We start from the raw sequence: 24,666 nt of genomic DNA on the forward strand, positions 1-24,666 counted from the left end.
TATGTAGTTGACCCTTGAACACCAAGGGTTTGAACTGTTGTGGGTCTACTTACAAATTACAGATTTTTTTACAGTACTGTAAATGTATTTTTCTCTTCCTTATGATTTTCTTAATGCTTTCTCTTCTCTAGCTTATTCTAAGAATACATATAATATAACCCACAAAATATGTGTTTATGACTATTTATGTAAATAATATGTATGTCACAGTCAGTAGTATGCTCCTAGTTAAGTTTCTGAGGAGTCAAAAGTTATATGTGGATTTTTGACTGTGCAGGGGTCAGTGACCCTAACTAACCCCTGTATTGTTCAAGGATCAACTGTATCTACTTTTGGTTATACATTTGATTTGATACTGATGTTTTCATTTATTTATTTTTTATTTATTCATTTGAGAGAGAGCACACAACAGGGGGAGAGGCAGAGGGAGAGGGAGAAGCAGACTCCCTGCTGAGCTGGGAGTCCGACACCGGGGCGGGGCGGGGGGGGGTATCGATCTCAGGACCTGGAGATCATGACCTGAGGCTAAGGCAGACCCTTAACCACCTGAGCCACCCAGGTGCCCCCTGATATTGATATTTTTATCTATTAAATGTTTCTTTTAGCTTTGAGTACTGACCAAGATGGCCTTAACATTTCCCTCAACTTGATAAAATGTTAGACTTCTTATTTACCTCTAGGCCCCTGACCTCCCTCTCACCTTGGCCCTTACAAAATCCAGAAGTCTTAAACCCAGAGGTCCCTGACTTCCCTTTTCTTACAGCATTTACTTTAGAAAAATTATAATGGTAAATTCTTTGAGTTATAATTTTTTGAAAGCCTCTTACCAGTTTTACAACCCAGGACTAGCTTTCTCAAGGACCTGGCAGGCATCCCTTTCAAATGCAATCACCAAGGAGTTTAGACCCCTGTCTCCCAGTCTCTGTTGTGGGGTAGGAGCCTAATTTGGACAGGTACCTTGCTCCACATTGTAATACCATCTTGGGTCATGATTATAAGAGAAAGTTTATCTTTTTTTGGGGGGTAATGCCAATTAGCAAGCACAGGTGACTAGGATTCCCCCAACTCTAGCTCTTAAAAACTCCCATTCATCCCCCTTCCAATTCAGCCCTTAAAAATGTCCCCATCTGTTATGTCAGTGGACTTGAGGTTGGACTGAGTTCTGATTTCTCTTTCCTATTGCACACCCTTGAATAAAATTTTCCTGGCCTATTTTATTATGTCCAGTGCGATTTTGCTTTAACAGTACAAATTTTACCATCTCACCAGAATAAAAAATATTCCTGTTGTTTGACAATCTGTTAACTCCTAAAAAATTTGACTACCAACAGAAATATGACTCTTTTATTTACTATTCATTGATGATCACCAGTTGTTGAAATAGTTTTTATAGAAAAATACACCTGTACCCATTTTATATCAATATGTTAATATTATAATTACATGTGTAATCTAGTTTAAGAGAGATGGTAGAATGGTGTCACTTAGAGGAGCACTTGAATTCTGTTCAAAGATTCACAAATTGATATCTTGAATCCAACAGCTGTAGGTTTTATTACTACCTTATAAAATATTCTGAGTGCATGATAGAAACTCAGTACGTATTTTTTAACTGAATGAATCAGAGGTAGAAGTGTTTATTCTCAACTTCTCATGGCATATTTCTTTATGTCAGAAGTTCACAGTTGCCAGGGCTCCTGGGTGGCTCAGTCAGTTAAGTGTCCCACTCTTGGCTTCAGCTCAGGTCATGGTCTCTGGGTCTTGAGATCCAGCCCAGAGTAGGGCTCCACACTCAGTGGGGTGTCTGCTTGGGATTCTTTGTCTCCCTCTCCCCCTCCCCCAACTTGCACACAAACTCTCCGCCTCTCTCTTTCAAATAAATAAATCTTAAGAAACTAAGTTCACAGTGGCCAAAAGCATGCAGAATGGAACTTGAAAGAGTAAGCTGGTGTATGTATCTATTTTACCTTATAAATGTTTTAGAGCATACCATATTGATTGATTATTTATAATAATTTAGATGAGTATCAGAGTACTGACATTCTTCTGTTAGGTGTTGAAATTTAACTTTCAGGGATTTTTTTTTTTTACCATATTTTCCAAGCGATACTCCTGTAACTGAATTGTAAATTGACTCCTAGCCGATTGTTGGCCAATGAGTAACACAATTTTTAAAAAAGAATTTATGAATAACCAGCTATATCTTCAAATTTAAATTGGTTGCCTTTTGGATCAGTAGTATTTTCCTGTTGTCTTGAAACTTTGCTTCAGGGGATCCAGAAAACCAACCAAGCAACAACAGCAAAACCTAGAACTACATATGCCAAACTTAAACTTCAGAAGTATTTCCCTTAATTTTAAAAACACAAAGTTGGGGAACTCAGCTTCAAGGAAGAAACAGATGTCCTGTCTACATAGTCCTTTGGGAAAGGACCAAACTGCTTAATTTTTGTGGGCTTTCCTAGATATGATTTGATCAGAAAAACAAAACTCAGTTTCCTTTGATATTTAAAGTCTATTTATGCTTAGCCAAATCCCCAAGTAACCTCATAATCTTCCTGTTTTTAGTGGAGATTGCTGGTTTCTTTTAAGCCTACTCCCATTTCTTTGAAGATGGATTTGGAGCAGAAATAAAGGGGAAATGGGTATTAAGCCAGAGAGTCTGGTTGTATGTTATTACATTTTCCTCATGGTATTTCTCATCATAAGAAGGAGGTTGAATCTATTTTGCTGGTAAATAATCTGAACAATAATACTGAACTTCCCAGTCCTCTAAGGTACCTCCTGCTTATTGTAAATCTCTCTCCTTTTACCACAAAACATTTTCTATAAGGGCACAATTTATTGGCCCAGTTTGTTGCATAAAAATATACTCTTTGTTTTGGAACATTCATGAGGGAGGAGAAAAGGGATTATAATTTTCCCCTTTGGACAGCCCATTGATCAAGACCAGGAGGATTTGTTCCCACATGGTAAATCCATCTTTAAAAAAAAAAAAAAGGCAATTTTCCAATATATGATCGCAAGAATGAGAGTCTGTTTCCTTTCCAAAGGAGCACATCATTTTACATATTTTGCATCATGATGTTGGACATAGAGTCTATTTTCATCATGAGAATTTTGGGAGTCCTTGATGCTTTTCATCTATCTATGCAAACATAAATGCTCTTAAAAACGTTCTGACAGACTTGCTGTTCACCCCTAAACACGTGCAGAGAATTCCATGTCAGCATCAGGGATTAAATTGTCCTCTGGAGGTGATTTCTGTCAATGAAATACATTTTAACTTAGTTAAAATGAGTTTAATGAGTCATTTATTGTAAAATGAAGCCCCAGGTGTCTCACAGAATCTGAGATTTCATTAGACTGTGGTCATGCATCTGTAATACCAAGTGAGAAATGCATTTAGTCAGTGTTTTTCACCTTGGTGTTCTTAACAAACAACCTTTACTTTGGTACTGGCCCTCTTAACTGAATTTATATTTGAACTAGACCTATTGGGATATAGTTTATCTTAAAGGCACTAGTCTGTTTTAGCTGCTTGAGCCGTGGGCCTGCTTTCTAAAGAGAGTGCTGCATAATTGATGAACGAATCACTCATTCCTGTAAGAAATATTTACTGAGGGCCTACCATGTGCCAAGGAGGTTTTTAGGTGCTAAGAATACATCAGCAAACAAGAAGTCAAGATCCAGTCTCTCGTGGAGTCCACATTCCAGAAGATACAATTCATTTATCTGACAGACATTCTGAGTATTTAAGTATGAGGACTTATACAGGGCATTGGGATACAGCAGTACAAGATATCTCTTGCTTCAGTGAGCTCCTAATCTAGAGCAAAGAGGAAGAAGAAGTTAAATAACAACAAGACAGCGTAATTGAGGTGTACATGGGTCCTGTAAGAGCATAGACGTGAAGGGACCAAATCCAGGCACAGATGAGGAGAGGTGTCAGAGAAAGCTGATGGTCAGCCTGAGGGTCCCAGCCTTACTTGCTCTTCAGCTTCTACCATTCCTCCAAACACTATGCATTTCCTTACTTTCCTGTCTCCCACCACTGCCTCACACTCAAAATCTCTGTAGTTGAGTTCCAGCAATCCATAGCATTTATGAAAAGTTATGATGCTTTTCACCAAAAGAGAAGTGGTTCCTTAAGTGTTTGACCCCCTCCTTAGTGACAAGCATGTATGCAATCACTGAAATGCATGCTAATTTGGGTTTTAGGGAGCAAATGTGATAAATACTGTTGTAGTCTATTTCTGACCTTGGGACTACAGATAGTCTTTCCTTTCATCTTGTCTTGTTTCTTGAAATCTCTAAAGGATCTAAAAATTATTGTTTTCTTTATGGTGCTTCCTTCCAATCACTTTGCTCTTATTTTTATCAAAAAGAAAATTGGTCTTTAAATCTTTTGAATCCAGGCATTTCGATCCCTTGAAAACCACAAGATGATGTGATTAGGGACAATTGTCCCTGAAAAGGCAGGTGAGTTAGATGATTGCCCTCCTCCCACCCCCAGTGATATCTATGAAACAGTAACAAGTGAACTGAACCCGGATTTATAATTTGAAATACACGTGACTTCCCAACATTTTGCCAATAATATTTGAGAATCAATGCTTGATAATGTTGTAGCAATTGCTTTAGCTGAAAACATACCAGTAACTGTCTCACTATTGGCAATTTAAGCATCATCTTTTTGAGTTTGTTACTCTAACTTTTCCCGTGAAGCTGAAATTCCATTTGTTAAATTGGTTTGACACTAACCCCATTTTCTTCAAAAAGCAAAGTCAGGGGATTTAAACATTATTAATTCATTGTTTTCAATCGTGTCTGTGTCGGGAAATGTTAGCATTTTCAGCGATTACAATCGTACTTTTCGACCTATTTTATTTGAAGGTGTACTTTTTGAAGGAGTGGTTTGCTGCAAGGATGTATTCAGTCATTTTAAATTGCTAATTGTACTTTAAATCCTGCCTTCCCTCTCCCTCCTAGAACAATGTAAGTAGCATTGAAACTACAGCCTTTAAAAGGAATTGATTTTCAAGGAGATGCTTAGAAGCAAGAAACTTCACCTTGGCAATAACCACACATAAAGAAGAGGCACACAGAAAGTCAGAGGGAAGTGCTTTGCAAATTGACGACTATGTAGAAGCCTGTTAGCTGATAACTACCAACCAGCAAAGGATGCCTGCAAATGACTCCCTTGTCCCCTGTATTAAACATGGGCTCCAGTAGAATCAAATGTTGATAGTGGGAGGAAGTAATGTTTATGGCTGGACACAACCAATTATCTGTATTCAGAGATGCATAGCATGTAAAAGCTTGGAAGGATTAGATCTTTTCTCTTCAGAGATGGAGAAACTGAATCTAGGAGTGATAAAGTTACTTTTCTTAGGTCACAGAACAGAGCTAGGATTACAGTGAATCATGCCTATGCCGTGATACCTGTAATTCTCAACTGGCCACCGGGAATCCCTCAATCTACCCCACATACCAAAAAAGCAATTTGCTATTCTTTTCAAGGTTCCCAAGAAGTGTAGTCACTAACCCTGATTAATACTTATCCTTCTTTGAAATTTAAGTCTCTCTTTTTCTTTTCATCATCTAAGAAATGTGTACTTTGTTGCTTAATATTTTCTTGATTATATTGACTGCCTAATCATTTACCATTTAGGTTAAAAGTGAATGTGAAATGGCAAGTTCAATGTAGACTATTGTTTGGTACCATTTATAACTTACCATGATCCTAGTCACAGTTTCTAGGAAAGGACAGGTAGGGGCTCCTGAGTGGCTCAGTTGGTTAAGGATCAACTCTTGATTTCGGCTCAGGTCATGATCTCAAGGTTGTGAGAGTGAGCCCCTCATCTGGCTCTGCACTGGGTGTGGAGCCTGCTTAAGATTCTCTCTCTCTCTCTCCCCCTCTCAAAAAAAGGAAAAAGAAAACAGGTATTTTTTTTTTTTTTTACCAATAGGGAAAAGATTATATTCATAGGAGTGACTTGGAAATTCTGAATTTTAATCCTTTATTTTTAAAATTAATATCAAGTGCATAAACTTTTTTTTCAAATGCTTACACCTTTATTCTTAGTATTCCAACTCCTGATTAACTCCGGAGTCACTAGTTTTAAGAAGAACATTTTAATGTAAGTTCTAAGAAGTGACAATTATTGTATCTTTAATTTTTAGATATATTGAGACATGTTCAATTTAATTCCGACCAAATTAAGGAGGACCATATTTATGACTTTATTTACGTTCTTCCTTTTACCAGACAATGAAAATTTTATTGCTTACAATTTTAATTAGCTCACAAGAAAAACACCATTGTAAGGCTAATTTGATATTAAAACTGATGTAAAGTTCTGATGAGATGAAAAGTAGCATTAAATGAAATACTGGGTTTTTCTCATTGTTCTCCTTTGACTTCCACATTTTCACCATTCTTATCTCTGTACTTTGCCTTAGGAAGTTATGAGTGAAAAATCATTCCATTAATATCTTCAAAATTAACTCGATATATTTTATTTAGTGAAATCAAGGTGGTATCTATTTTATAGTAATTTTATAGTAATTCTTTTTCACATCTACACATTAACCAGAAACTGGTAGGTCTATGATAAAACTTTGAAAGAAAAAACATTTTATGGATGATTTGTTGTTGACTTCTGTAAAAATCTTGTTTAATAGTATTTTAAAGAAAAATATAGGTTATACACTTTCATATGTTAAAATAATATGTAAAGATGTTTGCATCTTGCTTGTTTGGCAACTTACAGGGTTCCTTTGAATCAGTATTTGTTGACAACCTGGGTATTGTCAGTATTTGCCTAAAGACCTTAAACTGGAAGCCAAGCCTCTAAAAATGTTGCCCTCTTTCCCATGACTTTATTTAAATGCAGCTCTCCTTTAGATTAGGAAAATATATTTACCTGCTCCTATGGGTGGGTTCTCCACATATAAGAACTGGATACCCGTCCCCCGCCAGATAATCTAAACAAGCTGTGAACTCTTGCTGGAAGTAAAACATTAGAGATTGTATATAATCCCCAGGATATACTGTTCCCAGTGTTGTTCCAGCCCTTTTTTTCTAACTAGCTTCAAAGCCCATTGCCTATTCTCTGTTACACAAGCTGTATTACAATCTTGGGAGCTGTATACTCTTTAATGGATATAGAGTGAGTAGGTGTGGGAAACAGGAGGCAGCTCTTTACTGCCTTGAGAAGCCATTAGCATGGAATAGGGAAGTGATTGACAGCCTTGCTGGCCAGCAGCCTACACCCCAATCTTAGATACAGGGTATACAGTGTATGGTTGCTAGAAATATCTTCCCATTTCCTCTCTAGTCATGTTAATATTTTAGGAGTTTAGACACTAGTCAGCCACTGAACATCTCTCATTCTAGCCAGCTGCCCTAAAGTTAGGCAAAGTCCTCCCAGATACTGGGAAATCTGATTGGTACTCTAATGCCTAGTGCTTTTATGACTTGACTTTCTTTTTTGTTTTTCTCAGATATTTCCATGGGAAGTTCCAAGGGGTGAATCATATGCAGCTAGCTACCTCCCATCATACCCCAGAAATTATCTCAGTTAAATTTAAATCAGAAAGTAAAGTATTTTTTCTATCCTCTAAGATGAATACATGCCTAATGCTCTGGAAAATTTTAAATATATAGCAGTTATAAGCAGAATGCTATTAACCTTCAAAGTTATTGTCATCATTACTGTTAACTGTTATGCACTTCAACAAATGTTTACAAAGCAATTATCCGTTTTGAGAACTGTCATACTCAAGGTAACCAACCACATGTCCTGTATACGCTAACTCTACATAAATAACTTTGGCTCATATTGTTTTTGTTTTCATTAATAAACATTGGTCAACTCCTGTGTATAAGAAAACACTATGCTAGAGGCAGGCTGAATTAAGATGATAACCAAGCATGAACTACACACATGCTGAAAGGAACAGATACATGTGCAAGTAATACACAACATTGAAGAGACAAGGAGGGGGGTGAATTAAGAGAAAGATATACTCCAGTGGTTAAGAGAGATGGTTTTAAACTTATATTGCCTGAACTCCAATAGTTTGGGTGTTATTACAGAGGGATCCTTTGGATAGAGGAAGTTAGAAGGCCCGGAGATGGAGGACACAGGTTCCAAAGGCTGATTGGAGCCCAGCAGTGGTGAGCCCACAGAGGAGAAATCAGAGGGGAATGTCTGAGCCAAGGTCTTGAGGATTAGAGTTCATGTAATGGCCATGCAAGAGTAAAGAGTTTAGTGTCCCTAGAATTTGGTCCAATAAATATTTATTCAACATGTCTAAATGTGAGATACTGTGTTAGGCATTGGATATATAGTAATGAATCCATTTATACACTAATGGAGAGAATTAGTCACACAAGAAATGTAATACAGTTATGCAGAAGTTATGAGAAAGAAAAGCCAAACAAGAGTGCTAAGGGAGAGTAAGTTTGAATGTGCATATTGTGTCCTGGTGGATCTCAAAGTGAGGCTGGGCTAAGAGTTAATGCATGACTCAGAGATAGCCAAACCAAGCATAGGGTTTGCTGTCACTGATAGGTAAAAGATATATTCCAGAGGAATGGAAGAGTAAAAATCAAGGCACAATGGGAAAAAAATATTGTGTACAGTGAACCCTAGCAATTTTAGGTTGGTAGAGCCCAAATTTCCCAGAGAATATCCTATATCCTATACCAAGCTTGCTTGTTTATATCCCCAGCCTTCCCATATTATGCTCATATTTCCTCTCACATGGCTTATAAGCAATGAACATTGTTCAATAATTGTGTCATCTTCATTATAAAACCTTCAGTTTCACCTACAGAATTCACACTAGAAGCATCTTCAGAATATTTGTGTTTCTCCATTATTTCTGCTTACAGTCCCTGCTAAACTGTTACCAATCTCATTGGGCACCAAAAATCAGAGGGTGGCAGCTAGCAGATTTAAATACTGTGTAACACTCGGCTGCATTAGGGAGACATGGATCCTTTTTTTAAAACCAAGAACAAGATTGTTCATCCTGGTGTCCTCCAGTATCCCTTTAAATATATAATGCATGTTCATGATAATAAACTTCTGGCCTTTGAGTTTCTTACCAATTTATTTTGACAACTGATGTTTCTATAACTCTTGTTCCCCCTAGGTATATATAGTTTCCTTGTGCCTTCCCCTGTACCAGTACATTTAGTTCTTGCATATTCTACAACTCTTAACCTCTAACTTTGGGTCTAACAAATTTCATCATTTGTGAATTGCTCAAGAAAAAAAAAGATATATAGTATTAGTAGTTTTTTAATTTCTATGTTTAATATCTTTATATTATTTGTGATATTCTTAATAGATATAATTAATTTAGTGTATAATAAAGTCAAAATAGGTATCATTTACCTAAAAGAAGCAATCAGTGATAACGTATTTCTAGGGTTAAGTAGCAAAACATCATGCAACTCCCATGACATGCTTTGTTATTCATAATCCTCAAAGATCCATGTTTAAAACTTAGACCTACTTTTATCAGCTAGTATCATGACAAGCTGCATGAATGGTGTGGCTGAGATCTAAGAGAAACTACCATTTCCAGAACTATCCTCCATTACTTTTAAGGTGTCATTCAGGGCATTTATTTACGTTTGTACATTCTGTGTTTGAGTTCAGTAATACAGAATTCAGAGATGCCTAAGTGGAGGATAAATTACTGACGTATGAGAGCAAAATAGGATCAGATTATGTACTGAAGATTTCTTTCCTCTGCATTTTATTTTTTCATTTTTATCGTAAGCTGTGCTTTCAATTTTCAAGTCTTTTGTGATAGTCAAATGAAACAGGTTTTCTTGGGAGAAGTAACAGAACTGAACGCTCTATGCCTCTTGATGTCTGTGCATGATACTATTATTCAAGGTTTAAAAGAAATGGTCTTTAAGCATTGAGCTTGCATAATTCAATCTGTCCTCACTATTCGTCTGTTTACCTTATTAAATTGTGGTTGCAGCAAAATGCTAGGAAAACAGAACTGCTTCTGGAAGGTATTCTAATGACAAAAGTCCAGAAACTGGACTCAAGTCAGATGTTAAGTTCACTCACTCAGTAGACGTGTGATGAAAGGAGAGCCTCTTGCTTCATCAATGTGATAGGAATACAAGAATAAAAGGGCATTCTGGTTGAAATAGAGCATTTCAGGTACTGAAGTAAGTGACAGCATAGTTGCTGGAGAAGGGGAGACTCCCGTGTAATTGTTTTCCAACAATGCTGGATTCCATTGGAAGTTGCACTTTCGGTGTGTACACACAACACTCCCACACTTGAAAGGAATTCTGCACTCATCCCTTTGACAAATTACATTCTAATTAAGCCACTTCACATTTGTGAATGAGAAATTTTTAAAAGCTGAGATTGCTTTCTCTTTCATTTAGTAGAGACTGTGGGAGTTTTCTCTCTTTTTCAAAGATGTAGTTAAGGAATTAATCGCTGACATTAGACGGCACACTGTTACATGGATTCATTGGTTTATGTTTTAAAAGTGCTCAATGTTTTTGTCTTGTAGGCACTTCTCATGTTTGTCTTCTAAATACATGTGCCCTGGTGTCCCTGCTGTCATGAGCACCTTGTTGGCGAATATAAATGCTTTCTATGCTCACACAACAGTTTCAACAAATGTACAGGTTTCTGCCTCAGATCGATTTGCCGCTACCAACTTTGGTGTAAGTATTTTTGGACTTTCAAATTCCTACTAACTTATGGGACTTACATTTGCTTTTTCTTTTTTTTTTTTTTAAGATTTTATTGATTTATTTGACAGGGGAAGAAACAGCCAGAGAAGGAACACAAGCAGGGGGTAGTGGGAGAGGGAGAAGCAGGCTTCCCACTGAGCAGGGAGCCCAATGCGGGGCTCCATCCCAGGACCCTGGGACCATGACCTGAGCTGAAGGCAGATGCTTAATGACTGAGCCACCCAAGTGCCCCCTGGGAGTTACATTTTCAACATACTTTGGATTCCAGATATTCTTGGAATCTTACTGTAGGAGGCACATCTTTTAGGGAATATCTTTTAGTATAATGAGCAAAAGCTAAAAGTTCATTGGAAACATACCCGGTAAAATAACGTTGGCAGTCAGTAGGCATCTTCATGGAATTAAGTCTTCCTATCTGGAATGACCTTTTCCAATGAGGACACACATAAATTTTCTGAAAGAGTAGTGGGATTTTATAGGACTTTCTCCATGTATGCAGATTTAGGATTCACCATTTCAGATGCTGTTCCCTGGTAAAAGTGAGTTTGGTTGACTTCTCTGGAGTCTATTAGGCTCCATTTATACCTCTGATTGGTTTTTACTGGTGTTGGTAGATATCGGCACATCTTCTAAGTAAAACATAGTAGGTGTATAAAGAGTCTTAAGAGCTATCTGTACCTAATTAAGACTGTCCATCTGAAGTATTCAAATGCACCAAGGATACAATGGAAAATAGAAATGCAGGTATCCCAAGGAAACTCAAGTATTTAGCTGTTGCACCTGTCACTGGAACTCATTCTCTATAAGCCTCATTAAGTTGGAATTGACAAGACTGGAAATCAGATATAAATGAATAGTAACTGCAGTATAATTGTGCAGATCAAAACTAAGACAAAATTAGTGAAGATGGAGAAGGAAGGACAAATTGTAGAGTTTTTCACGGCATAGAATCAACAGCACTTGGTGTCTTTGGTGATGTGGACAGGGAAGGAAAGGGAAATCTGTCTGGAGAGACTCCCAGTTTTGACTAGGGCAGGTACCTGGTTGCCAGTAGCTCTGTTCAATAACCCTATGAGACAGGTATTTTTATCCTCGTGTGTGTGTGTATACATGAAACTAAGATCCATTGTAGGAGAATGACATTTTCATGACAATATAGTTACTTTTTCCACTGTACTTCCAAATTGGTTCACTGAATAGATTTTTGTTGTTGATTATGTTGTTAGAAATTAAATTTTGGGATATGTGTCATAGAGTAGAAACAAATGAGAATCAGCAAATAAAAGCGTGTGAAGTCAGTAGGGGGAAAATATGCTGCTGTGTGTACTCTTTTTCTGTCCTTTTCATCTGAAAGAAAATGCGTGTGAGGCATGTGAGATGAGTTGGAATGAATCAAAGGAAAAAGTAATTATTATTTAATGACAAATCAAATTAAGTGCTAGTAGAAGAAAACACTATCTAGGTTAGGAGTCATGGGATTTGAGTTTGTATTCAAATTTAGCAAGCCAGTCCAGTCATTCTAGCCTCAGTTTCTCAATCCGCTCAATGAAGATAACAAATGCCTCTCTAATGTGTTTCTCAAATTGAAGATGAAAAGCAAATGAGGTAAAATATAATAAGCCAGTTTGTAAAAGTTGAAAATGCTCTATAAATATTAGGTGTGAGGATTTCATCTCTCCTGCCCTACCCGCAGTATAAACAGCATACCATCAGATACTTCTGTTAGACACATTGAGTCTTGTAAGAGCCAGGACCAAAGAACATTCACTGGCCAACTCAACAAAATACTATTGTAACCGATAACAGAACATCAGAATAGTTTTCTTATAAAAACCTCATCTTGATGATAAGATTGTCTTGAGATTTTACCTGTAACATAAAGCACTCAGTGTTATGTAATTGTTTTGCTTTTAATATTCTGCCTGGGCACCTTGTAGAGAATAAGCCAACCTTGTGGAACAGAGCCTTTGTAGCTCTGAAAAAGAAGACGTGTCTAGATGATTAATATCCGTCATAAAAGCTACTTGGAGGAAAATGAGATAGAACTTCCTGCTGACCCAAAGAAGAAAAACCAAATTGATTTCACTATTTTTCAGTGACAACATGATTATAAAAAACTTTATTTTGTAAATCAAATAACTTACTGTAGAAGAGGGCCAAAAAAAAAAAAAAGAATTTTTTTCCTCAAACTACATTTTGATAAATTGATGATTTGGTATATAAATGTGACTGTATTTTTCTCTACCTACTGAAAATAATGCTATTTGCTCAGTCAGATATACCTAAGTATAATGTCTCCCACTTCCAATTTAGGGCCTAAGGTTCTTATTTACCTGAATTCTGAATCTGATCTGTTGCTCCTGACTTAAGAACACTATTATATGGGTCCAGACATTTTGAGTATTCAAATAATAAGCCAGTGGAAAAAGCTTTTCTTACTTATGAGGATTGTAAACAAACATATAGGAAAAGAAAACCATTACTGTTACAATTCAGACATTTTTGTGTACAATTGTTATTTTTAGTCATGGTTTGGATGAAAAATGTTCACAAATGAAATGAAAAGGACAAGAATACTTGAGTGTGAAGAAGAGGAACAAGCAAACTTTGTTGAGGAAAATGGTTAAATTGGATGAAAATGATAAACAATGTCATAATATGAAAGACAAGGGAAAACTATTTTGAGAAAAGGAATCTATATAAAGACTGTCAACTGTTGCAAAAAGTTCAAGTAAGATGGGGAAAGAAATGACCCCTTTAAATTTGGGAGATAGGAGGTAATTATTTAGTGAAGCAGTTGACATTGCAGCCTAATTTCATTGGGTCCTTCAGTGAAAGGCATAGATGAATAGTTGTGTAAATTAGGTTCATTTATTCACTAAAATATAATGCAATCACTACCAATCATGTTTTTAAAGAAGTTCATGAAATTGAGCACTGTCCATGATATAATGATAAATGAAAAAAATTAAAAATTCTATAAACAGTCTAATGCCAACATTGAAAACAACACACACAACTGGTTTAGAAATAAGACTGGAAGGAAATGTGCCAAAATGCCAATGATACAGCCACCTGGTGGGATGATAGCTAATATTTTGTTTTGCTTTATGTTCAGCTTTATACTGACATTATAAAACTTATATTAATTTTGTAATAAACATATGAATGAAAGGGTGACTATGGTTCAGGAAACTATTTTGTTAAGGAACTGGACTGAAAAGGGAAAGACTGGTCAAGGGAAGATATTGTCATGAAAAAGATTTTATTTTTACTGGCTGGTTGGGTAGGGATTTTTTTATTTAATAAGGTAAATTGAAACATGTTTATAGATTATCAGGAAAGGGACTAGTTGTGACAGTGAAGTTGCAGATTTATCAGAGGGAGAACATGTGATGCCGTGACATCGCAGAGGAGAAAGAAGAAATGTAGTCAAGAAGACAAAATAAGGGACATTCTTTGGAATAAGAAAGGACAATTCCCTTCTGAAATTTCAGGAATAGTATAAGTGTCCTTGCAGAGAACTCTGACCTTTTGATACTGGAATGAAAAGCTGGGATGTCATACCCCATTTCCCTAATCTTCTCTGTGGTTGTCTACAAGAACAGGGTATGCTCATCTACAAGACAGGGGCTATGATACAGATGCAGGAGGTGAAGGAGGTTGTAACAGGTTTGGATACGTTACCAAAGGGAATAGAAAAAGAAATGCTTCAGGTCCATGTCAGAGGAATTCCTAGTAAAGCTGAAGGTCTCATTTGATGTTGAGAAGCATAAATCACATTGTCACAACAATGCATGTGACTGTGAGATTTTCTCAGAATTTTGCAGCATTCTGATGCTCATATAACAGATATGGCAGAAAATTGGATTGACTTCAGGTTGAAATTTTGTAGAAAAGAGGCAATGAAGGGTGAGTGAATTAGTACATAGATGAGGTTGTCGAGAGAAAAGTTGAAGTGCTTCACCATGGGGTCTAGGTTTGAGAAGTTGCACCAGGAGAGACAGAGACAAAAAATTTAGGTAGGAACATAATATGTTTCAGTTAAATTTCAAAGGGGAAGTCTTGGGTCCAACATGTAGCTCTGGAAGTAGACTATTGAAAATTGAGTGTAATGGAAGTAGACTATTGAAAATTGAGTGTAAAACAGTTATAGTTTACTTAAACCTGCTCACAGGCAGTGACTGTTGAATTTTCAGGAATACTGCAAGCTAGTTGTTGAACATAGCAGTCCTTGAAACCAAAAGTATTGAGAATACTAACATCATGGAAATTGGCAAATGCTAAAAATCAAGGCATTTTTCTTTTGAAGAGATGATTTAGCAGCACACCATTGAGTGTAAAGGTTGTTTGGAGTCAAGATTAAAGAACTTTTTTGGATGAAAATCCCCGCGGGTGTGGAAAACACCATGGGTAGATCGAGGGTTGGAAAGGAAGAAAACGTAAGTTGGGGTTCAATAGCTCAACTTTAAAGAAAAGTCTTTAGAAAATTTATTTAGTGAGTTATCTTAAAATGCAAATAATGAATTATTAGTAAAATTAATACTTATGTAGTTCATTTTTTTCCCTAACATATATACCCTCTTTGACCCAGCCAGTGTTCCGCAAAAATAAATAAGCTAATACTAATAAATATTTCTTTGTCAGTACATATGTTCTTTTCAATATGTATTCATGCGATACCTCACATAAGGCGCTACAGCAGGTAGTGGAGGGACTAAAAGATAAATGATGACTTCTACTCTCTGAAATTAATGGGATGGTCACATAACCTTATGTAGCGATAACCCTAAGTCACTCCCAAAATGTGATTAGTGTCAAAGGAGGTTATACTTACAAATTTGCTTTGAGAGTGAAGAGGGGCAAGTGATTGATTCTTTTCAGGGCCCATGAAAGTTTGACAAAAGGAACAGAGCTTTTAGGGATGAGTAGTATTTTCCAGGGTCCAAGAATTAGTAGGGAGCTACCTTAGGTCTGGAAAGACATTTGAGTAAAGTCAAGAGTAAAGATACAAAATAAGTTCAAAGTGTATGGAAGGTAGCCTGCCTACTGTGTAGGGCAAATAGAATAAAAGATGGTAGTATAAGAAGGAGCTGTGCTCATGGGCTCATAGTAGATTGTTGAGGGCCTTTAAAGCCTACTGAGATGTTTGAATGTCGTTCTTGAAGCTTAGGGTAAAATCTGATAGAATTTTTTATTTAGGAAGTTAACTCTGTAGAAGAAATGTTGTAGAGGGAAGATAGAGAATGTGTATCAGACACAGTTCAGGTGGAGTAATAGAAACCATCCTAGAAACTTTAAGTAGAAAGGGATTTGACACAGGGGATTAGATGCTTATAATACCATGTGAAGGACTGGAGGAAGATTCTTTTGTAATAATTCTCAAAATATTGCAGTGAAACTGATTTGCAAGAGAAGTTGTGAGCTTGCTTAGAGTCAGGAAGGTGAGGAACAGAAAGCTGCTTCTGCTAATGAAGCTATCTTTTTGAAACCACAAAGCTAGTGACCAGAGACTGGGAAATGAATGTCTCCAGGACTTGACTTAGCAGCAGAAGTAAAACCGGAAGCAGGAAGTGGGCCTCCATCTCCTGTTTCCCAAACATAGCAGTACACATGCATCTAATGGGCAGGAACTAACATAATTGCATGAACTTGCAAAGGAGTTTGGCAAATATGGTGCTTAGTTTTCCAGTCTCAGAACTATAGGAAGCCACACTGAAGAAAGGAGGAATGAGTGAACCAGTTCTGGTATTGCACACAGGAGGACTAGATGGAAATTAGTGATAGGGCTGATGTGTGAGTCCTTACAGGGCAAAGTGATGGTGCATGAGGACCATGGCTTATAGAAAATGAAGTAATGTGGCAAAGGAGAAAATGGATGTGGGAAACATGTTAGAAGAAATGGTTTCTTCTACGACTTGACAAATGATTAGTTCTGGGCAGAGGTGGATCTAGGTTTTGTGCTGCCTCAACCTTATACAATTTGATGGGACTCTTTTTCCGAAGAATACAAATTGTGAAAAGAAAAGTAATATTCATTTCTAAAAGAAAATGAATCCCGGGGCACCTGGGTGGCTCAGTTGTTAAGCGTCTGCCTTCGGCTCAGGTCATGATCCCAGGGTCCTGGGATCGAGCCCCACATCGGGCTCCCTGCTCGGCGGGAGGCCTGCTTCTCCCTCTCCCACTCCCCCTACTTGTGTTCCCTCTCTCACTGTGTCTCTCTCTGTCAAATAAATAAAATCTTTAAAAAAAAATGAATCCCAATGAATTATAAGTTACTATAATATGACACCACAAACATTACAAATTCCAGAAAAACAAGATAGTATTTTCATTAATTAACTTCCTGATACATCTCTTTAAAAGTTTTTCTAGAATTTTTTATTGCAGATTCTTTGATTACTTCTTCATACGATGAAAATCTTGAAATATAATTTTTTATTGAAAAAATAATGCAGTCTTTAGCAGAGTTGATCAAACTTTTTTGAGTTGATCGGACTTTTTAATTTGGTGTTTTAGAAAAGTTTCTATTAACTTCACAATTCACTGATAATGCCACATTTTAATGACCTCCATCAAGTTTGGGAAAACATTTATTATGTTTCTTTCATATGTGATGTCAAAGCAAAAATTGCACCAGAGAGTTAAACAGGCAATGAAAACAATTTGAGGCTGTTACCGTAGTGAGAGAAGCTATGGCTCACTGTGAGCTTAGATGTACTAAAACAGTTTTTTTGTTGTTTTTTTTTTTTTTTTAAACAGAGTTTTTAAGAGCTGGAATAAGCTGGTGAAAAAAATACCTGAGGATATTAAGGGGAAGGTTGATCAGTGGCATGTGTCCAGCGCATTAACTTATTCTTGGGTGTGCAAATATCTTTTTCTGTAATGAGGCTATCTGTGCTTGCTACTTTACATCCACCAAAATTAGTCTCCTACCCTCTCCAGAGAGGCTGGGAGATGCAGATACTATCCCTTTGAGAGCTCCCAAGTACTTGAGGAAGACATTCCTGGGTTGTAAAGCAACCTGACAAGAGGCTTTTAAAGAGATTTACATTTCAAAAAACGGTTTACATTTCAAAGGAGCAGAGAAAGAATTTACAAGTATAAGTGTTTTTTTAAAGAGAATGCTCTAAAAAAAAAGAGGGAGGGAGAGAGAAATCAGGGCCTAGAGTCAGGAAGAAACCTGTTTCTAAAGTTCAGTCAAACTGAGGGAGATGTTGAGGCTCTCTAGGTCAGCGAAGAGTACCATCTCAGGGCTTTTCCAGCTTGCCTACGAAGTAACTGCTTAAGTACTCCTTGAATTGATTACATTTATTAGTTTGTCACTGATACCATCATTGTAGTGACATTTTATAATTTTATGATATCTGTTGATATCAGTATTAATCTCAAATCAACAAGAAATGTAGACCAATTTCCAGTATGTTCCCATGATTAAATTATCAAAAAATATCAAAATAGGTTATGTATAATTTCTGTTTGAAATGTTCTGTTCTTCTTAATGAATTACTGCTTTTGATATGTTCCGGAAAACAAAGTACTTACAGTTAGCTGGTCCAAGTCAGAATAATTTTTATCCTATTTTTACAACGTTTACGAAACCCTGAGATCATGTGAACACATAGCTAGAGTTCTTCCTGGGGAAGCTGAAGTAAGTGAGGGCCCCCAGGGCTGAAGTGTCGTCACCTTCAACTTAAATCGGCCCCTGCTTCTGGCCTGAGATACTGAGAAACAAAGAAACGGAAGAGAGAAGCAGAGGCTGATGCAGAGGCTTTCACACCCCTTCAGTTCCCAGGATCCCAGGGCAATACACTGACATTTCTTGTTGATTTGAATGCACTTGTGGGGTAACAACTGCCTCTCCCTCCTCAAAATCTCCCCTGTGCTCTTGGGCCACAACGAGCCCCCCAGCTGATTTTGTATGGGTCCCAGAGATAAGAATGGTTTCCACATTTTAAACGGTTAAAAAATATCAAAAGAAGACTATCGTTTTACTGACGGGGCTTTGGAATATAGGTGAGGTTCAGTGGGGTGGAGTCCAGAGCAACGACCAAGAAAGAATTCTTGAAATGGCTTTGGTGCAAAATGGTGGTTTATTAAAGTACAGAGACAGGACCTGTGGGCAGAAAGAGCTGTGCCCAGGGCTGTGGGCAGTGGCGATTATATACGATGGGGTTGGGGGCGGTAAGGAAAAAGGGAGGTTTCTGAAAAAACTTTCATATGCTAAAGAAGACTCATAGGATACCAGAGGCCTTAACCATTGTCAAGTTAAGGTTGTTTACCCTCTCTAGTAAGGCATTACCATTAAGATAGTTGGGAACTTCCTGGAGGAACACTCCACTCTGCCCACCTCAAGTATCTGTCGATGATGGGCTGCAGGTTATAAAGACATTTAATTATATCTACATTTCCTTCTGGAAGCTAGGTTATTGATGATAGGAATGCTTTGTTCTTGTAGATTGCTAAGACATTTGTAAACTGAGGGAGACCCCTGTCTTGTAGGATTGTGATCTCTAAGTTAACTATCTGTTTTTCCTTTAGGGCAGCCAGAAGTGCCTGAGGAATGTCACATATATCCCATGGCAGGGGTGGTGGTGGTGGTGTGGGGTGTCAGCTTCTGCGTTGTCCTCAGCTTGCCTTCTGTTCCCTCATGATTATGACACATGAAAATTATATGACATTCAAATTTCACTGTCCAAGAAACAAAACTTGCTTGGAGACCAGCCATGCCCTTGGTTTCTATATCGTCTCTGGGAGCTACTGTGCTGCAGTGGCAGAGTTTAATAGTTGTGACAGGCGACAAAGCTGAAAATATTTACTGCCTGGCTCTTTCCAATTTTCTGACCCCTGGTCTAGAGTTATTCTTATCAAATAATCAAACCTAAGTTTTTGATAACTGACAGCCTCTTTATGATTGATGTGGCTGCTACCAAATCCCAGGCATGTGTAGACCTTACCTGACAGGAAGAACTGAGTGACAGGGCGGGTTCAGATGTTGTGGGCACACCCCTGCAGGAGAATCACTTTTTAATCAGCCAGTCTTCTGTTATTCCTCAAGTCACACGGTGCAGGAAATAGGCCTCGCCACTCTTGCAAAGGCAATCTCACTCTACGTAAATAGAAATATGATAAATAAAATTAAATTTCAAGCTGTCCTGTTTAAAGAATCTCTATGAAAATTCAGTCAGCACACTTTTAATTTCATGTCATCTGATGTTGTCTGGGATTTAGCAACAACAAGCCTGGCAGTTTTCTCCACTTTTTTCTGTGTTCCTTGAATGTAAATTTTCCAGCTGGGCACTGAAGATTTAGGTAGGAAGACCACATGTGTGATCAGTATCAGTCAGAATTCTTTTCGGCTGCATGAAACAAACTTAACAAACTTAAGTAAATTTTTTTTTTCCTATGTAACCCAAGTCCAAAGGTAATAAGGAATTCAGGGCTAGTGTGGCTGCTCAGGATTGTTAAATTTTTGAAAGGGTGGACAGACAGGGCTAAAGGGAGGCGTGGGGGCTCTCAGCTTTCTGCCCCACCCCAGGCATCATCGCTTGTTTAGCTTTTCATCTGATGGTCCCACGGCTGTTTTCCCTTCTTGTGTCTAGTCTGAGTTTCAGGTGGGAGAAAGGAGAGAAACCCGGAGAAAAGCCTGGCAAAGAATTACATAGCAAACACTAACACAGCGGTGTTTGCCAAACTCTCCTTTAGAATCTTTTCAAATAATAATTCGTTGACAATATGCTAGCTGAGTCCATCCCCTCTAATAAACTATATATATCTTATTAGCCAAAGTCCTACTGCATGGCCATCGCTAAAAGAAAAGAGGTCTGGGAAGGTCGGTATTTCATAATGGACACTTATGACTCATGAGGCTCTCTTAGTAAGGAAGAATGGAAAAATGGATATCAAGCAGACAACCAGAACAGTCAGTCCCCGTGGATATAAGAGGCCCAGTGATTTGGGCATTAGCATGGAGGACTAGGGTCATGTCAGCTGTCTTGATGATTTGTACCAGTCACAGAGGTCAGATAAAGCATTCCAAGACATGACATGAACGTGTTAACTTTTACAATTCACTTTGCTGTGGCCTAAACTGATGATGGTAGTGGCTCTTAAATTTTTCTATTTTGATTGAGAGCTACTTATCCAGGTGGTTGCGGGATGGGGGTTAATAAAAGGACGGCATAGTTCACCTCTTCCCCTGGGAAGGTATGATGAAGAGTGAGAAAAATCTAAGACCTTCAACTCATCTGTATTTTTCAATAGCTTTACCAAAGGGTCTTCTCTGCCTAAAAAGGTGGCAAGCATGTTGAAGGCAAGATTCATTTCTTAAGCTCCTTCATTGGCTCCGCAGGGGATTAACACAGAGGTAATATCAAGCTTTATTGTCTGATGTATGAAACTAATAAGGGCAGTTTATTCAGAAAATTGGAGTTTCAACTTAGGAACAATTCATCAACTTCTGTTAATATTCAGCTCACTTCATCAAAATCAGGGACTTCAAGGGATGAGTTATAACCCCATAAATCCACCTTATACGTGAAAGTATTAGGAAAGTTTCTGTTTTGCCCACTATCTTCTGAAGTGCAATTTGTTATTTACAGAATAGTAATGTAGGCTGAGATCTTTAATGTTACTTACTTACACTCCCATATTTTTTTTTCATTTTTGATTACAAATCTGAGACTCAGAATGAGGGATTGTCTGTCCTATAAAATTTGTGATTTTGATGTTTTTATCTTATCTAACTTAATCAACACAACTCATCCTTCCACTTATAAGCAAACTCCTTATTCTTATCTTCACAGCCTATGAAGGGGTCAGTCCACCCTTGATACTGCCTCAGAGGGAAGCATCAATAACTTTTTTGGCTTGATATTTTATACTTTTTTTAAAGCACTAAATCATAAACATACCTTAAAGGTGATTGATAGTTTCAGATTATGAAGTCTGTGCTTGTCACCAAAAGGAAAATGCTTTTTGAAATTGTTCTTGATGAGGACAATAGCTATTCCCACTTCCATAGGTAGGAGAAATTTAAAAAAAACACAGTCATTTCTTTCTGGGGAGGTGCTGTGGTGTGTGGGGCTAGGAAGAGGGGGTGGGTCATGTTTTTTCTTGCTGACTCATAGTGTTGTGAATTAGTACAGTGGCATTTCAGTTGTCTGCACTCTTCCTGAGGTACACAACTTTCTGGATACTTTCTTATTCATCACAGAGAGGCCTTGTGGCTTATTGGCAAGAGCCTGGATTTGGCGTCAAAGAGATCTGCATTTGAAGCACTGTTATGTCATATACCAGCTCTGTCATCTTAGATAATCATTGACATCTTTGAACCTTCCTTTCTATAGAATGAGAACAATAACTCAGAGTTGTTGGGAGGACTACATTTAGAATGACCATTTATTTCCATTCTCCTATTTTGTGTTTGCTTTGTACAGAGGGAAAAATTCATAAAACTACTGGACCAATTGCATAACTCTTTAAGGATTGACCTGTCAAAGTATAGGGTATGTACAAAATTATCTGCCTGAGGGTAAAATGTCGTGTTTGACTGAGATGCTTTCTTGTCGTACTGTAAAAAATCATCCACTATGTAATGGGAAAGTAAAAATACTGGTGTTGGTATCTCAGGTTCTGTCACACTGGAAAAAAAGTCCCCTAAGTAAGCAAGCTGCAGTCCTTTGTTCAGGGACCTTGCCCCACATAAGCCTACATTAGTAACATGTGCTATGTGTAGCTTTAATTTTATAATTTTTATAATAGCAGTCAGATTGAGGGGCAGCTAATTCATGAGGTAGACACGTGGCAGAGTCCTCATCCTGAAAGCTCACCCCTTGTTGCTGAGATATCCTGCTAATATTTCCCCAGCTTTTAAGATGCCTACTTGGACTCACTGCTTAATTCACTCTTTCTAGATCAGTACAATGTACTCTTTTGAAGCTGTCCAGAGTTCTTGTCAGCTCTTCTATACTTCACCTCCAGGTGAAACACACAAAATACACACACACACACACACACACAATTATATTCATGTATGTGTGTATGTAAATATACATATTTACAAAACATTTAGTTATAAATTTTATTTACAAAAAAATCTGTAGTAATAACTGTTGCATTCTTTATTTAATAATTCAAACATTTCATATCTGCACATATGTAGATCTTCTGCATTCATGTTTAAGTTCATGATTGATGGATATCTTAATGGCATATTTCTGGAAATTATAAAACCACATTTTGTCAAATTCACCCTTCCTGTTGGAACTGGGGCCAACACTGGTAGAAGACAACTGCTATGCAGGCAATGAAAAAGGTGTTTGGAGGCCAAAAGGGCCTGGCGGCCACCTCATTTGTCATTGTTTGGGCACTATAACTCTGTGTGAGTTTGTGAATATTTAAAAATTACCTGTGGTTTTTCTGATTGCTCTTTAAAAAGCCAATCTGAAAGCAAGTTAAAATGAGAAATTTCTCAATGTGAAAATTTGTTCCTTAGATCAAACATTTTCATAATTATACCTTCCCTCTACAAAGTTCTGAACATTTTTATTTTTATATCACATTTCCACCAAATCACACTAACAAACTTGTTGAAATCCACAGTACTTCCAGGAGAGACGCTGCCATGGAGTCTGATTTTTCTTTTAACTTTTAAGAGTTTCTTTGTGACTCTAAATGTAGCACATGTAAAAGTTCCCAAAGTTTTTTTGGGAAAAATTACCTATCTTGAGAAAATTACAAAAAATATTTCCAAGTATGTGCTGTCCCCTCCACTTTTAGTAGCAAAACTATTATATGAACAAAGATGAATGATAACACTACATGTATGATACTATGTTGTATATTTTTATTGCACTGTGGAAATAAGTAGAAGGATGTGGCTTTCCAAGACTAAGAAGAGAATATTTCCAAATTGTTTACTTTTTATAATGTTTTATGATAAAATGTTGTAAGAATACTATCGGGATATTTTTATAGTTTTACACAGTTCACTTCCCATTTTCCTTCCCAGAAAGCTAGTTTTAGTTTATTTTCCCATCACAAGCTTAAGGCTGATAATTTACGCATTTTCTATTTCTTAATTAACAAGGAAAACTTTCCTGCCAGCAACGCTGAACGGTTGCAAGACCTGAAATCAACTGTTGACCTGCTAACAAGTATCACCTTTTTTAGGATGAAGGTACCTTATTTTATTTGTCGCTATCCTGGTGTGACATAACACATTCGTTCCCCATGAAAGTCTGGGTTTTACTCATCTCTTGATCGCTGCCGTTCAACCCCAGCAATGATTCTGTGATGACTTTTCCAGTGCTAAGTGAATCCTCCAGTCTAAGGTGTTTGAAAGGGATTATCCTAAACACCTAAAATATTTTGATACATTTGGCTCAAATGTAGTTTTAACTTAAATCCATCTTAAATAAACATGGCACTTACTAAAAAAAAAAAAATCCGTAAGAATGCTAAATGGAAATGAGTTGACTTCTTATTTTAGTTTCATCTCCGATGGCTTACTGACTTTTTTCATCCCAAGAGAGTAGCTGATTCTTTTAAGCTTGCCCCAGTTGTGGCAACTCTTGTTTTCAGCCCCGGAAATGACTATATAGGAATAGATTTGATTGCTTAAATCATTAGTATAACTAACTGCCATCTACCAAACTATGCAGACGTTTCTTTTTAGATCTATCTCTTCTGCTTTAACAGCAAATTCTCTGCAATCATAATTTGGCTAGCAGGACAATTCATGTAAAGTGTTTCCTAAAACTACTTGTCAGGCTATGGGCTAAAAATGTTTTGATCTTTTATGATGTTTATTCAGAAAATTCCTGTACAGAAAAAAATATATAATTTTCAGTTGCCCATGATTGTTTTCACTAGAAGCACTAAAAATGGTACTGTGTAATATGAGAGACAGA

General features: G+C 37.3%; 1 protein-coding gene across 12 annotated transcripts in view; it reads left to right on the forward strand.

Moving 5' to 3' along the window:
* UNC13C (unc-13 homolog C) overlaps positions 1-24,666 on the forward strand; it is a 650,938-nt gene that overhangs the window by 324,743 nt on the left and 301,529 nt on the right. For all 12 annotated transcript variants that reach the window (XM_027572007.2, XM_027572015.2, XM_027572013.2 and 9 more), the window contains 3 exons: positions 10,567-10,723; positions 22,192-22,260; positions 23,844-23,933. In XM_027572007.2, coding sequence (XP_027427808.1) covers positions 10,567-10,723; positions 22,192-22,260; positions 23,844-23,933 — 316 coding nt within the window. The remainder of the gene's footprint in view (positions 1-10,566; positions 10,724-22,191; positions 22,261-23,843; positions 23,934-24,666) is intronic.

Source organism: Zalophus californianus, chromosome 6, assembly GCF_009762305.2.
Source record: "Zalophus californianus isolate mZalCal1 chromosome 6, mZalCal1.pri.v2, whole genome shotgun sequence".
Classification (NCBI taxonomy): domain Eukaryota; kingdom Metazoa; phylum Chordata; class Mammalia; order Carnivora; family Otariidae; genus Zalophus; species Zalophus californianus.